This window comes from Rhyacophila brunnea, unplaced genomic scaffold (assembly GCF_057557595.1).
Source record: "Rhyacophila brunnea isolate RB1 unplaced genomic scaffold, BYU_Rbru_1.0 scaffold_21, whole genome shotgun sequence".
Classification (NCBI taxonomy): Eukaryota; Metazoa; Arthropoda; class Insecta; order Trichoptera; family Rhyacophilidae; genus Rhyacophila; species Rhyacophila brunnea.
Genome location: NW_028232871.1, coordinates 32,229,422 through 32,247,439, shown reverse-complemented (window position 1 = coordinate 32,247,439; position 18,018 = coordinate 32,229,422). Strand labels below are relative to the sequence as shown.

Sequence of the window (18,018 nt, the reverse complement as noted above, 5' to 3'; positions counted from 1 at the left end):
TGGTACTTTTAAACAATGTTTTACAAGTAAGTAAGACACATTTACCCTGCAGAAGTGTAGAGAGATATTATTAGTAATGATAGTTTACCCTTTCATTGATTTGTCGATGGACTTATGTAATTGATATCAATATTGTAACGGAATCATGAGGCAGTCTTAAAAAATGTAATTGAAGCAATCAATCTATAATACTTATTGAAATGTGGCAAAAGGAGTTCATTTATATCTTCCACTTCTTCAATAAATATCCATATAAAATAGATATAATATTTAGTGACAGTTACAGCTCTAACCTTCTAGCCTGTGCATCAAGTTTCAACATATTAATATGTACTACGTCAGCGATCATGAACATTACATTTTTAAATGAATAAATTAAATACAACGCTGGAAAGACTGTAATCCTGTTAATTCTACTTAGATTATTTGATCCCGTTACAACGTATGTTAGGTAATATTTAATCCATCTTCCAATCTACTAAGCAGTAAGCCAATTAGCAGCGTGATATATGTTATTATGCAGATGCAATATGCCATGCGGAAATCATCGCTGATGGTATCGGCATATATTTTTGCATTTTCGTATAAGTGAAATACCAACATGTACATACATAGTTTTCACTAACCTCGATAATTTACTCTTCCACCACGTAGTATTATTATCAATAATTGTTTATTTATGTATTATTCATTTTGAGGCAAAATCTCACGCTGCGGAAGAGAAAATAAAATTGTATTCATTTCATTTACTTGGAAGCGTAGCTCTCAACCTTTTTTGGTTGGGTGTTGCGTAACTATAATATCATAAGTGTGTGATATTTAGATAGAATTAATTCAATAAATAATTCTCAGTAGAGAGTTATCGGTATAGCTTCAATCCATATGCCAGCGTGATTCCGTCACCTTGGTGAACGACAGAAAAGAAAACAAAAAACTGAAGCATTTCTCCGCACTCCATGCCATATTATATATTATGTTTAATTTATAATATGTATGGCATTTAATCGCGGGGAGTTAAAACGAGTCTTCAATAGCAACCAGCTTTTACAGGGCTAGCCCTGCAAGCCTCTTCAAGCAGGCTTGTCCATTCTGTTAGAGCTATGTCTTCTACCTTTCTCTTTCTCCAAGTATTGTTTACTTCGGTTCAACCAGCTGTTGGGCCCATCAGATCATCCGACCTGATAGCTTAATGAAAAAGGCAAATTTTATACAATTTTAAACAAAATTTTCTTTCATTTAGAAAAATTGTGGCATCTATTGCCAACGTGAAGATCTCTTCACTTAGAATTTAGATTACTCGGCAGTTTTTTATTACTTTTTGTTACTTACTGCTTCTACGTGCTCCTCTATTCCATGGATACTCTTAACCCAAAGTCATGTAAATTCAGTCAAAGCACATTTGAATGCATGTTGACATCAGTCTTGGTTAACTGCTCCTGGGACGTTCCCAGTCATTAAAAATTATGCTTCACAACCAAACGTCCCGTGATACGCCTGACTAAGTCCGGTATGGTGCGGGGCGGGTGTGGTTTGGTTTCGTGGGGTCAATAACTTCAATGTTTACTTCTTCCGCTTCCGTCATCAAGCCACCATCTTGCACTCCATTTTTATTCAGGTTCACTATACCTAAGACGCCTCGTTGGTCATCATCCATACATATCACATGGTCGACTCATCGCTAACGTGGGAGGTTTGTAAATCTGACGACGCGATGCTCATGAAAAATCCCATAGAGCACAATATTGTAGCTATGTCGCCAGATGCCATCCTTGCAGATCAAGGCAATTCGTAAGATTATTAATCGTATTTAGACAATGTTTATAATGAATGATCCACATGAATGTCAGCTTAACTTTCCAAATGCTTTGACGATATTTATTTACTTATTTATAGTCAATTACAAAACTGTGGGTTGTTGTAGTTTTTTTTGCAAGCTTTTACTCAGTTTGTTGGAACATTGGACACGTGCTCATTCACAGTTGGAAATCACCGACATTAACTAAGAATTACTAACCGGAGTAATAGTTTTATTATATTAACATACGACTGGAATTTGAAAGTATTATGTATGCTGTAAATTTTTCAAATATTTTCCGAATAATGTTAATTTATTCCGCCATTGTTTGTAAGATCTATTACTGACAGTTGCAAATTGGCTCGTACTATTATGACAGATGATAAGCATTGTAATTTTTCAATGCGATTTTAAATAATGAAAATCTATTTAATAGTAATTATAATGAAATGATTTAGCCATTAAAAACAAACTTCTCCAAAATTTATCATTTTTTTTATTTGCAATGACATAACGGATATTTGATACTTGCAACTACATAACGATATTTGCAACTACATAACGGACTGTTTTGGTACACATAATATTATCTACATATTATATGGTTATATTATGATGAATTACATAAAAAAAATGGCATATTTATTATTTTACACTTCGACGTAATTTCGGGTCTTCAATGGCTACAGGCTATCGCTCTAGAAATTGGAAAATGCAAGACTATTTTCATCAGGCTGTGGTCAGTTAGTAAGTTATGACTTAGTCGAGTCGCACATACAAACTCGTCTCGACTCCAATACGTCAAATTTGTCGATGTCATATTGTTATTATTCGTAAAACACATGTAACCTAATATACTGCCACTTATAGCGTCGATATAACATTTTTGCTTAAAAAAAACACAGATATCCTGTGCAACAAATTTCAGTCAACATAGCTAATGTTGCAGCGCCGTATGCGGTCAGCCAAGTCCCGACAGTGTGCGTGTAAGAGAGTTGCAACATTGCTGACAGCTTTGATGTATGTCCATGTTTCAGTCGAGAAGATTGTGTAAATGCCACCGGTCTAATACATACATGGCACAATAAAATGTTGAACTAAATACATGTGTATGACTTATTTGGACTAAGTGCTCCGTACACCAAACAAACAGCACGCGATCGTGTTGACCACAAAGTGCGGTCGTAACTGCAGTTACGAGTACCATAAAAGTCCCGCTAACGCCAGAATATGACCTCAAATATAATGAAAGTTAGTAAATGGGACAGTCTGATGTGAATGTATATTACGTATATATCGATTGTAATAATTAGTGACGTATCTAAATCGTATGAATAATAAATTATCTATTTTAAATAACATTATCTACACGGTACGTGGATTTGCGAATGTTATTGATATAGTTCGTTTACAACATCCTTATGATATATTGAACCAAACAACAAAAAAACAAACATCTAAATCGATTCAAAATAATCTTCAACGTTTTCGTGTTCCTCACTGTTGACGACCGTGATTAGTAGGTATCAAATATCCTAGTTATGTCTCTCCAGTGATCCCTGCATTCCTCCGTCTGCATAGCTGGAGGTATTGAGAGACCCATGTCGCCCTTCACTCGGTTGGTCGTCGTACAAGCTACCTCTCTTCCACGTTTCAAGACCTATGACTCTGTTCTCCACCTCTTCGCATGTTGGGAGTGCAGCCATTTTATATCTAGTCAAATTCCGCAATGAATACAGTGTGAAATGTTGCCAACTGCCATTAATAAAAATCTGTCAGATAGGGTAAGAAAACAAGCTAGTTGTCAGAAAAAAATCTAGATTTCATTAAAATAAAAAACTCATTTTAAAAAATAAGTCGTAATTTTGAATATTGTTCACACGTGACCAAAAATATTGAAAATAATTTATTGTTTCATAACAAAAAATATGTCATAAGTACATCTAAAAATTAATGCAAGTACGAAATTTGGACAACACTTAAGTGCTAAGTTAGTTAGTTAAAATCATGGCCCCCACATCCTGAAGCGGGCCCCCAGGCTAGGATTTTTGGTGGGGCCCCCTACCTATCGCTAAAGATAAAGGCAGTGCGATGCTCTACAGTAGCGTTTTCCAAATGGTGTACACGGTAAAATTAATGTTTATATTTAGTGTTTTTTTTTGTATAGTTAAATACTTTCATTTGAATAATTATGGAGTTGTCGAGCATCGATACACAATTTAAAATTGTATCGTACAACCACATGATTTTAAATAATAACATTATCGGAAGAAAAAAAGTCTTTTTTTACTATTAGAGGGAATTTGTGATGTGTGTTTATATCACTTATCTGGTCGAATCGCCACGCCGGGCCCTTCCTGAGCCCGGGCCCCCAGGCTAGAGCATTGTCAGCCTCCCATTTGTGGAGGCCATGGTTAAAATACATATACTAAATATAGTGCACAAATTCAGATTTTTATGAGCCATGATGAGTCAAGCCAAGCTATTTGCGGTGTCGAAAAACGTTAGATTTAACGCCTTATACCAGATGCTTATTTTTCAAGCTAGATATGCTAAAATGCTAGTACTGACAAGAAAACGCTATGTGTGGTGTGCATGATAGTTTTTTTCGCTCCCACAATTCTTATGTATTCCCTTTAAAATAATAACAATACATCTTGTTTAACGATAGTCAGCTTTTTGTACGATAATAAAATCTGATTAAATTTTGAGGTATTACCATTTTATTAATTCAACAGAGGAACATTTTCAATTGGTCCACTGAGGCGGACGAAACCGGTTCAGTTAATAATCTAATAAAAGTGGAATAATTGGTACTATAAAATTCTGTTTTATTAAAATTAATAATACAATGCATTTCTACTTTGAATTGACAGTTAACACCATAAAAGATATTACCATTTTAATAACACCAGTAATCGTTATGTAGTATTGTTTTAACTACTACATAAATCCTGTGTTTGTTGTTTCTAGAAAAATTACATTAATACACCCTTTGTTCGCCAGGAGTTTAAATACTTTTGTTTTAAATTTATTTACGATGTGTGGCGCAACACATATTCTATTGCTATCCAAACAATAGTATTAAAATACATTATATATTATTTCTTATCAACACAGAACAATGTAACCGTGAAAAATTACTGGTTAGCTCGGCTCTATGATAAGATAAGTGATACTCTGATAACAGTAACGGTACGTTGAATGCATTTTATTGCTCGTTGCATACAGGGTCAGCTGTTGGTAAATAACTTAAACTGTGTATGCACCTAAGGCCCGTTTAAGACGGGACACCGGTGTCGCGCTCGTATATAATAAGGAAGCCTTTGTATTCGAAGAAAAGGGCCTGTGTATTATGTTTATGAACGCCCCGAGCTAATGAGTCAAAGCGTGTCCGGACAATTTTCTGTCGGCCGCTACATTCTCAAGCCGCCGATACACATGTTTTTATGACCGCAGCCAGTTTTATGTTCTATTTTATATCGCGAAATTATGTCTTGACTCATTAGCTCTGGACATTCATAAACATAATACGAAGGTCTCCTTATTATATACGAGCGCGATACCGGTGTCGCGCTCGATATAATATAGGAGGCCATTGTATTCGAATAAACGGGCCATTGTATTATGTTTATCAACGCCCCAGAGCTAATGAGTCAACGCATAATTTCGCGTTATAAATTAAAACATAAAACGCAGTAAAAATGAAGTAATAAAATCAAGTGTATCGACGGCTTGAGAATGTAGCGGCCGACGGAAAAGTGTACCGTACACGCGTTGACTCATTAGCTCTCGGGCGTTCATAAACATAATACAAAAGCCCCTTTATTCGAATACAAAGGCCTCCTTATTATATACGAGCGCGACACCGGTGTCCCGTCTGAAACGGTCCTAACTATAATTTATATTATGGCAATCGCATTCATTGATTAATAACAATAACATTTTTTTAAAATAATTATTGTAGTCGACACACATGTAGTGACGAATTGATCATAGATAAGACCTCATCTATGACGATATCATATCTACCATCTTTATTAATTTAATCTTGAACATATCATAATCTAGATTTATCTTAACGTAATTAATCGTATTTGTTGATTAAATTAGTAAACGTATCTGTTTAGCCCCATGAAAACCTGCCTGCTGAAAACATTTTTTATTTAATTGTTGTTTAATAATAATAATAGTTATACGGCTCTTGGATTCTAATACGTACGGCCCTGCGTAAATGCACCGTATTATCGATTTGTTTAACCTTCTGCCGTAGGTGAATAAGCACTCGTTTCCTTCTAGATATGTTTTTAATGTCATTTATAATTGTACGTAAAACATTTCACCGTGGCACAGTTCACCGTGAGCTTTCTTATCGGAAAGAGATGACCGTATACTATACGGTCTCCAATTTTATTAGATTCAACATGAAAATTAATTCAATTGTTATAGCTGATTTTGGCAAAATTCATGAATTCAAGAATGAACCTAACCTAACCTAACCTAACAAAATAATCCAGTATATCGGCAATTTTCAAAATTTGTTTTCTACTGGCTTCCTGTAAAGTGTAAACCGTCAAGAATCGTGTTTTATTTAGACATGAATTTTATGTCAGTACTAAATACTAGCCAAAGGGGTTGGACGGTCTTTAGCTTACGGGCATATATTTCCGATACAACATTTCACGGTGAAGTTTCCAGACACGGTCGTATTCAGTGGAAGTATATATACACTGACAGTGACACCTGTCAACATTATTGTTGGATACGCTCAATAATACTATTTAGCCACCGATAATACCTACATTTTTTATATCGTAAGCAATGTTCATAGCTAAATAATACGTGAATTTCAATACAACTGTAGATTGGTAGTTATCCATTTCGATAAAGCCGGTGTATTTTACGTGAGTTTCATTGATATTGGTTAAGAAGCGTGTAAATGAAATGCATCCACGTGACTCAAACATCGCGCAACAATGATCCAAATTTACATGCGTCAGATAGGCAGATTATTAGCTGAGCATACCTTTGGCAGATAGAGACATAGTAGATAGGTCAAGAGAAATATATAATGTAATACTTATTAGTTATTATATTTAATATATTATTGGACCGGCGTTAATGATATTAAATCAACATAAGTACATAATTTTGGTGGTACCTATCTAATATTATCTCCTACTTGATCAAAATTATTTCAGTATTTTATGTTCTTTGTTTAATTATATTGATTCTGTCCATCGAAGAAAACAGGTTTATTTCGGTTCTTCGTAAAACTATAATACTATAGTAATTTTTATTACGTATTGTGTTCGATTTATAAAATTAGCACAGACAATGAAATTGTTTAGTGAACCATAAAGAAATGTGCCAGTGTGAATCGCTACTTGTATCCCTAATAATAAATTGGGATAAAAATTAATGAGTGCATGTGTGTAATGTCATTTGACCAATGATGGTGTCTTCGTCTCCCAGAAGCCTGGCAAGAAGAAACAAAGAAGATGGGAAAATCAAATACAATCTTGTAAGTTGGTTTTTAATGCGTATTTTAAATATGTTTATAATAAATGGTTGATAATAAGCAACATGGATTCTTCTGATATTACTGTTAAGATAGACACGTCTACTAAAGCTCCCAAGATCGATAACATAAATCTGTATGTTGGAGCTAAGTGATTCGTTACATACCTTTAGTACCTACCTATATAGTAACGCCAAGTAACACGCAGCATTTTATTCTGTGATATTCGGATTAATTCGAATTTTTAAGAACAGACTGAATTATGTTTATTTTATTAATTTATTTTAAATAGAGTTTTTGTATAATACCTAGTTATTTTTCCAAAGTCTGGTGCTTACCCAATGACATTAATATGGACGAAGCATCTGGAAAAAAAATGACACTCACTTTTTTGTCGGGTCTGCCGAATGGCATAATCTGTTCTAACGCCATTTACAATAAAGGTGATATTGCTATAAATTCCCGATGTTTTTTGTCGGCTCTGCCGAATGTTTCGGATCGAACGGGTTCGCTCAAATGAACATTGACACTAGAAACACTGTTCTAACGCCATTGCAATACAGGTGATATTGCTATAAATTCCCGATGCGTGATATCGCATAATGGATATTGCGTGACGTCTACCTATACATGTGCGAATGTCGCTATACGCGAATCTAGCTAACTACTGCACTGAGTGCGTTGTCCATTAATAATGTCATTGTGCTTACCGCATATTATGTTCATACGAATATTATTTTCCAAGGCCGAATACAGACAGGCCGAGGCACTGATAAATTGCTAGTTACGATAGTAATTAACTATTTTCAAATGTATATTTCGTTCAAATCAATAAACAGTAGGTAGACCATATTGCACTGCATGTATGAGCAATAACTATCATTACAATCGAAATTTACAGTAACATGTCATGGCCTGACCATAGTTGTTCTTGTTTATTTTTGGGTCACTATCCTCAAAGTTTTTTTTATGAAATCGCCAGTTTCTAACATGGTAATTTAACTATTTACGGTTGGAATAATAAATCAAATATTGAAAAATCCTTGTTAGATACTTTTTATTTCGATTTGACTACTTATGACAGTTAAATTTAACCCATTCAATGAATTCACACCTTACTACGTATAAAACCACAAAATCAACACATTTATGAGAACTCAAATCTAAATATATCATTTATTTAATTGTTAACTATTTTCAACACTGAATGTAAAAAAAATGTTTTACTTTCGTAAATAATTAATTTAATCCAAACGCCATTACACAATGTTGATTGTTCCCACGCCGTACTATCTATTCGTTTAATTACTCTCGCGGGTACGTGTATAGCAGGGGTTAGAAACCTGTAATTTTTGTGTTGGATAAATGGCATTAGATAAATATTGCGAGGTACTATTATGATATCAAAAATCTGAATTTAGGATTCGTCCCCCGACGGCCTATATAATTTAAATAATATATATTATATGAATAAATTAAGAATGGGATCATGTAAACTAGTTGTCATTATAGGGATGCATAAATATAATCAAAAGGGCGTAATACATATTTGGCGAAAAATACTGATTTATTAGACTATCCATTGTTTACAAACGTCGAGCATCAATAAAGAAATTTTTAAAAAATCTGAAAATTAGAAGCTCTTGTTGGGGACAATTATTTGGAACAAATTATTACTTAGAACTATCGATTTGCTAGATATCTTTTGAATATAATTTAGACATATTTTTATCTATAAGCTCTCCTGAAAAACTATCCTAACAATTGTGATTTCCGTTGAAGCGCAATTTACCACTATCAATTCGACGAAGATCATGCAGCTCATATAATTGGGCGGCATCAAAATTTTTAGGTGTATGTAGTGCAACAAAAGTGGTATAGGATTTTTCACGTACCCTTCCATATATTTTGCTAGCATTGACTATTTTAATAATGTGTATATGCATCATAACAGACTTTTTAAGAAGAGCTGTTTTAATGCACATATTCGCACGTTAAGTCCACGTTAACCTTTAAATTACTATTCTAATCAATAATTGAATATTTTAATATATTATAAATTAACAGTGACACCTGTGAATAAAAACAATAGTTGTTTTATAAGAAAACTTTGTCCACTGCAGAGAACTGCAAGTTTTTAAATATACTTTCATTCACACGTAAAAATATAATGAATAATATAAGTTCTGATTCTGATAGTCAACACTATGCATTTAACAGTGGCGAAGGGTGTCTATTGACGCAACGTAGGCTGTAGTAGAAAACTAAAAAAATCCTGGGACAGTCACATTTGGGGGACTTGAATTTGAATTTAATTTAATCTTCAATATTTTCCATACTGAACATAAAATATTATATTTTTCTTTTTTATAAAAAAAAAATCTACTAAAAAAGACAACATAAAGCTACCGGGAATCGAACGGTTTCATTAGTTGGACTTCTTGTGCGATAGGGCAGCCAGAATTTGGCTGGTGTGCATAAAATAACATAGCAAATGAGTAGGTAGGATTTAACGTAAAAGTATTTCATAGAAGTAGACCGTTGTCAGGCCTGAAGGACAAACATCATCAAAGTTTATACAAAAATACTTTGGAATATACCAAGCACGACCCCCACACCTTGAAGCGGGCCCCCAGACCGATCGCTAGGGCTTAAAGGCAGTGGGACTTTTTACAGAATCGTTTTCTAAATGTTGTTTCGGGTAAAATTAAAGGTATTCCGTGTATTTTAGCGATTTTTTTGTATTGTTGAATAAATCCATTTGAATCATGGAGTTGTCGAATATCGAAATATCAAATATCGAATATCAAAAATTGCATCACACAACTAGACATTTTAAAATATTACAATTTTACTGATAAAATAGCGCCGCAGGCAAAACAATACTATTAGTGTGTTTTACCTATAGGTTATTTTAATTTATATTTTTAGTAATGTTGGGTTTAAATAATCGCATACTGGCATTTAGAGGTTGGGACGGGAAGAGGTATTAGAAAGAGACAAACATCACAAACACGTGTGCCTTATATTAAAACACGAATCACGATTAAAAACATCAATTGAGTTAATAATCCCTGGTATATTATCGTATTTTTATATTATGCAGAGTCTACCACAATCTACGTTCCCATTTTTTTTCTTCTAACGATTTCGTTGCATTTTCTCACCGCTTCTACAAACGAACGCCAACCCACCGCCGTTGTCATCATTGCGAGTACCTACACAATATTTGGTTTCACTTGCGGTTTTTTTTTTCATTCAAAGAATTATTTTTTAGTGTTCTCCTTTTCGTCAGAGAGAGAGAGTGAAGTGTAACTCAGTAATACGTGAAAAAAGTGCATTATTCGGATACTAAAATTAAAACATATAACATATGACAATAAGACAGTACCATGTACCTACCCACTTTTATAATAACATTTTTATGTTCAGAATTAATCAAAATAATGTAGATAATATTATCAGCTTATATTATAAATAATCTTAAGTGTCTTTAATAATATTAAAATTTTAATTAAGATTTCCTTTTATACTATATAATAAACTAATATCAGTGGGTCTATTCTATACTTATCGACCGCTAAAGTGATAAAGTGATAAATATGACGGCTAACTAGGGTAGGTTTGTATCAAAATATTAGCACTTATTGTAACAATTACAATAAGTTGGTTGTAATTGTTGCAATGAGTGCTATATTTTAACAGCACCTCTCTTGGCTGTGATAAAATTTAGAGCGTGATATACAGTTTTGACTGTTTAGACGGCTAACTTATTGTAACAATTATAATACCTCAATACAAATATGTAATAAATACTATGACTTTAGCGGTCGATAGTCGCCTTGTGTGTAGAATAGACCCGCAGGTTAGGTTAGGTTAGGTATTTTCTTTAATAAAAGAGCCTGAAAGTAGTTTTAATTTTATAAACACTATTTTGATGTCGATGACGGATGAACATAACAAATGAAAATGGCACTGCTGTTACGCACCATAAAATATTTATTAAATAATTTTACGTGAATATTATAATTTATAATACACTGTGGTGGTAAATAATTGGAAACATTTTGTACAGCATATAAAAGATTTATTGTGAGATTTTAGAAGATATTTTCCTTGGCAGTGAAAAAAAATGATAATGAGATTGGGTAAACACCTTTATTGTGGCACTTTAGGCAATGTTTTTCTGTTTAATTATTAATTTTATAAAAAAACACTCTAAAAGGATTACATTATTTATATCTATTGTAAAAACAAAATTGTTTTATTGAGTTTGAATTTAGAATGACTTTCAGTTGTCATTCTTATTTATTATGTATCCATATTTAAATTTTAAATGACGTATTGTTTGTCGACAGTGTTGCTAATGTAGAATAAATCAAGTATAAATTATTACGTTTATGGCTATAAAAAATAATAATCTCTGGATTTAATATCATAAATCATTCATAATATTTCGCAGCTGTTAATGCTTGTAATTTTGCCTGTCCGACTTTTTCATAAGTCCTGAAGAGTAGTGAATTGATACTAATCAATCATCACAGAATACATACTGCTAGGAAACCTTCAAATTGTAGGAGTTTCCTGGTTGGAGTATTGTATAACTACTGCTAAAATGTTATTTTAGTTTCCTTTATCAGTAATATTCATTTTATCGTTGCCAATAAAACAGGAATTGAATAATATTTAATGAAAAATATGGGTGTAATTTTACGGCCTGTGTATGAATTAATTATTCAATAGAGTACGATTTGTAAATATCTACTATTATTTTACAAACTTTTATTACCGTTTTATAGTAGGTAATCATTAATATGCAATCAATAAATTAATTACCTACTGTTTTAGCTATAACGAGTGTTTATAGGCATATCTGAAGTATTGTATAATACAATCAATGTGTTTACCTACTATTATTAATTTAAAATAGTATTGTGTCCAAAGGCATTAATGAGAACCATTTCTATATATACTATAGCCTGTTTAAATATAAGAAAGTAATGCAAAATTGAACTACCTAATTGTTAAATTAGCTGCAAGTCATTTCGCATTCATCCATTATAGCCATTTTACGTCAATTCCTTGAACACATGTAGGAAGAAATACGACAAATAAATCATGAAAATGAGTTATTAAATAATTCCTAAATAAACTCATGGATCATTTCGAATATAAACACACCTATTCGACGTGTACCAGAACTAAAGCATTCACATGATTATATAAATATACCCTGTGAAAGAACAAACTGTACCAATTATTTTATATTGATAGACAGCCAAATACGCTGAACCATTACTATTTAAAGTAGTAAATGAAACATCACAAAATATCGCGTATATCATACCTAAATATATAAAAACGGTATTTAGGTACGTAAAAAGGCCGCCATATTGTTTATTATTTTTCTATGTCTACCAATTCAACCACATAAAAACTTGTGGATTCACTGTCAAGACAAGCATTTGTAATTTTTCACGGAAATTTTTATTACGGGCCCTTATATTTTCATAATAAAATATCTTGAAAAAAAAATATCAAAGAACTACACTAATTTTGAAAAAATGTGACATTAAAATCACGTTTTTTTTCGTATAAAAACCGTAATATTCATCAATACTTTACAACTGTCAGCGTCAGCAAGCTCCACTCCTCAAGCACATACAATTTCAATAAATAATATTTATCAACTTGTAAAGTAATACAGATACCTATCCGCTAAAAATATTCTGTGATAAAACTAAGAATGGAAAATTAGCCATGAAATCTAAGTTTAATTACAAAAAAATGTGATAATATCAAGCATGTAAAATTTCGAAATTTAACATAATTACAATTTCAAAATTAAAGATTTTCTCATAGTGTTACTGGTGTAATATAATATACAATTATTGTGATGTATAGAATAATAATGTGAATAATGACTGGAAGAAGACGATGGACGGGATAATATTGAGCATTCAAAAGTCTTCACTATTTGCGAAGACGTCTTCGGTGTGCGGTCTGCCCAAGTTTTTTATTTCGGTTTGTTTTGTTTTTATTATTTTTGTTTTTCATCTTACTCTACTCATTGCGTCGCTTGTTTTTCATATTGCCGATCAGGCCCGGTGTCAGGAATAATTCAAACACGTCGGAAAAACTAATATTTATAAATTCATGAAAATAATTTATTATGCGAAATGAATAGGGTGTTTAAATCGCTACTATTCAGGAGAGTTAGAAGAAAATTGAGTTTTGGACAACTGTGTGTGAATTTCTTTGTGCAAATAGGTAATTTAATGGCATTGATTCGACTTATCCCTTTTATCCTTTACTAGTATACCCATGTAGTTGATTTGGGATTTTTTTAAAGTATGTTAAGATACCTTACACGGACTATTTCTATCTTGTAGCGGACATTGTGATTTATCATATTGATGAGCATAATTTTAATGTTTTCTTTATTCCCCAGTTTGCTACATTACAAAGTTCCGTTCATATAACTTCAAACACATCAGAACTAAACGTATTTTTCTTGAGTTGCAGCAGATACTAACTATGTAATGGGTTATGTCCACTTTTGAAATAACTACAATTATATTTAACTAATAATAATCACGTGACGGCAGTTTGTTTATGACACAAGATAAAAAACCCCTATAATACACTATACTTAAAAATCACACAAATCAAGCTTAACTTGACATCCTCTATGACCTGTGATACCTGTATTTATTGTCATTTTACTAAGTATGCTCGAACAGTCGAAGCCGTTATATTATATCGGCATTAATAGTGCTTACAATTTTACGCCCTATGATAATAATATGATGCCATAATTATAATAGTATCTACCCAAATGACCGTACATTGCGCCGGCCCTGTCGGAAATATTTCTCGATACAAAATCCCTGGACTTTAGTCATAAGTGCTTCTTTGTGCTATTCACTTGTTCGCGGAAAACTTTTCAATGAAAAACGTGACGAGAATCAAACCGATGCATTTTGCTTTTTGTGGCCATAGTTAATGAGAAAGATCTCTTATCGAGTGTGCATTACAAATAATATGAATTTAATTATATTTTTACTGAATAGAATTTTTTTATACTATATGGCTAGAAAATCAGTGGTTTATTCGATCACGTCATAATTCGAGGTCTTCTACTTTCTGTACCATATTATCCGGACGTCCACGATGATTATATTTGCTCTAAAAAGTATGGAGTGCTGATCTGGCCGGAAATCTTCCCTTGAATGATAAGATGCAGAAATTTATATCTCTCAGAATGCCACATGATGTGGCCAAAGTATGCCAACTTTCTAATTTTTATTTCTTTAGCCGTTTTTATTTTTTCTTTTTCTACAATATGAGGAAAGCTCGATGATCTTCAATAATCTATGTATTCTATCTGAACGCATCATTCTTTTTTTCTTCTCCCGATGAGTTAATTTCAAGATAGAAATCGGAAAACAATTCCTGGAATATTCAACTCATTCATTTGTATGACGACAGAGTATAGAACAGGGGGGGGGCAAACTTTTTGGAATGAGGGCCAAATTCAAGAATTCAAAATGAGCGGCGGGTCGCAAGTAAAATACCATGTTTAGATATAAACTATTTATTATCACGAAAAATAAACATTACAAAAAAATTAATGAGAATAATGAAAGTGTTGTACATTTTTTAACATTTTTTTTTAATTCAGGTGTTAATTTTGTAGTTGATATTCTCAAAACTGCTTGTAAATAGGCATCGGAGATATTTGATCGTAAAATTTTTTTATTGAGGTTCATGATCGACAATGTTTGTTCACATATAAAAATAACATTTTTCTTGCATAATCTTTAAGTTGGTCGAATTTGTCTGAATTAAGGGCATTGTAAAATTTGGAGATTTCTTCACGACGATGCAATTCTCTTAAATCAGTGTCACACTGCAGATCAATAATCTCAAGTTATAGCTCTGTCGGTACACTATCAATATCTATTGAAAATGGATCGCATACTACTGCTAAACTTGTCTCAATTTTTCGGATGTCATAAAATCTTTGTGAAAAATCGTCATTCAGAGCTTTAATAATTTTACCATATTCTTCAAATTTATATTCTGGGATATTCAGCAACTTCAAAGTTGAAAGTAGTCCACGTTGTTATTCGATATTTGTCGAAGGAATAACTTGAGTTTCACTTGAGAAAATCATTCAAACTTTTTACCATATCATGAGCATATATATTTTTTCCTTGCAACGCAGAGTTAAAAGTATTTAAATGTGTCACGATGTTCAACGTAGAAAATAATGGTTACATAGTGTGAAACGAGACGCAAGGAAGACGTACTGAGAATACATTTACGAAAAAACAAATTCTTCAAATTTTAATCTATTGTCAATATTTAAAAAAAAAATTTAAAAAAGTTATTCGTAATCAAAAGTACATACATACGTACACAGCCGCAATAAAATACCCGGCGGGCCGCAGTTTGCCCCCCCCCCCCTGGTATAGAATATAGAAGACAACTAAGAAAGATTTACAGAAATAAATCCACAAGCATCAACATAAAAACACATTGTCATAAATAGTTCTTACTAAAGAGACAGTCCATTTCAACGATTTTTCATCATATGCCAGAAAGTCTCCTAGGAAAGGCATGATATCCGCACATCAATTATGCAGTTAAAGCTCTCTATCCATTAGCGGGGGAATTAGGTAGCTGCTGCTATGGCCCCCACAAGGGGAGGCTGACAGGGTTTCAGTCTGAATCCAGGCTTAGAAGGGTCCCGGCGTGGCGGGTCAACCAGTTAAGTGAGATAAACACCCCACAATGTTTATCTATTAGTAAAAAAAGTCGCCTGCGGCACCATTTTACTTGAAGAATATTAACATTTAAAAAAATATGGCCATGTGATGCAATTCGATGTGATATATATGATGATTGATAATAAATGATAAATAATTAATAATTCACATATAGAAATTTCTTTAAATTAATTATTGTGTGTTTCCACAGAACAGCTTAATAAATAGAATTCCGATAGGCTATATTCAATACACTATATTTTGATGCAGGGTTTTGTCCTACGAAAATGAATCACGCATTGTGGACGTGCAATAGTGTGTGTAATTTACCAATTTTAAATGAGTGTCAATGCATAAACCGAGAGCAGTATTCGACGTATGACGTTCTTGACACGCACCGTATTCTTCCGCACTCGAGATCGGTTACCTGCTACTCCTTACCCGTTAGGTATTTCAGTTCCCATTATTTCTAAGTTCCCTTTCCTTACTAAAGAAAATGGCTATATATGAACATATATTGAAGGGTTGCTTGTTATCTGACTATCTCAAAAAGGGTCGCGATCAGTGCTTCATATTAGAATACTGAGTGCCGACAACTCAATAATTCAAGTGGATTTATTTAAAAATCGCTAAAAATACACGAAACACCCTTAATTTTACCTTGCGGAACCTTGAGGTTCCAATGGGGGATACTATTTAGGGAACACTAGTGTAGAACATGACACCGCCCTTAACTATAGCGATAGGTATGGGTGGCCATGCCTGCGACATTTGGTATATTCAGCGCTCGAAATGGAAAATTTTACGAACCGGAGCGCTCAATAATTTTACGAAAATATTTATACACTTATCTAACTTTATGAGTAGGTATTTTATAAAAATAAGTGTGTTAGATTTTGGATATGGCCAATTTCGCTCAGACGGTCAAATTATTTTTCCACGAGACAGCGAAAATTTTGTGGATTTTATGAACCGGAACGGCGCTCCGGTGCGTTCCGGTCCATTTCGAGCCTTGGGTATATTGCCAGATAGAACTCCTTACACCAGAATGATGTTTGCTTTGACAGCATCAGGCTTCTATAAAATATCCGTTACTTTAAACCAGTTGCTCTTCTGCCACTCAGAAAGACTTTCTTGATTTTAACTGTGTAGCGGAAAAAATCTCATGTCACAATGTCGAGAGTTTAAAGTTTTGCGATATTTCGCATATCATACATATTATTCAATAACATAGTATCATATATAGGGGTAGGTACCTATTTTAAAAAAATCTTCAGTATTTATATAAAAATGAATATATTATGTATGTTCCAACAGATTCTAACACATTCCTTTTCTATTGTTCTGCAGGAGCAGATACGCAAGCGCAAGGAAGAAGAGGAACGTATCGCCGCCCAGAATGAGTTCCTGCGCAACTCCGTGCGGGGCTCCCGCAAGATGCAGGAGCTGGAGGACTCCAGGTCCACCGACAGCGGACAGTCCAGCCCCAGCGGAAGGGGGCGAGGCCGTGGCTACAGCGGCCAGGTCAACGACGCTTACTCCGACGATGAGACCTCTTTTTCGGCGCCCATACCGATTGAGAACGTTCACAGAGTTGTTGGTGAGTTAAAAATATAATACTTTTCCATAGTTATTGTTTTGTGACTAGTGCTAGACAGGGATTGCAATACCGTTATTTCAAACCCGGTATTCCAATATTTTTCCATACCGAAATACCGGTTTTAAAAATCAGACAATATCTACCGATATATTCGGTATTGGTAGTAGAAAGATTTCACGATGAAATAATAAGTATACACTATAATGGAATTGCTTGTAAGTAGATACCTAATTTTTTGATGTTCTCTACTGAAGAGTAATGGTAAATTTTTTTTTTTTTTTGTGTAAGTGTAAAAAGTGTAATAAGTGTAAAAAGTGCAATAAATTAA

At 33.3% G+C, this 18,018-nt stretch overlaps 1 protein-coding gene across 2 annotated transcripts in view; it reads left to right on the top strand.

The window, feature by feature from the left end:
• sdt (MAGUK p55 family member stardust) overlaps window positions 1-18,018 on the top strand; it is a 299,466-nt gene that overhangs the window by 257,378 nt on the left and 24,070 nt on the right. For both annotated transcript variants that reach the window (XM_085948727.1, XM_085948728.1), the window contains one exon: window positions 17,441-17,690. In XM_085948727.1, the coding sequence (XP_085804853.1) occupies window positions 17,441-17,690 (250 nt within the window). The remainder of the gene's footprint in view (window positions 1-17,440; window positions 17,691-18,018) is intronic.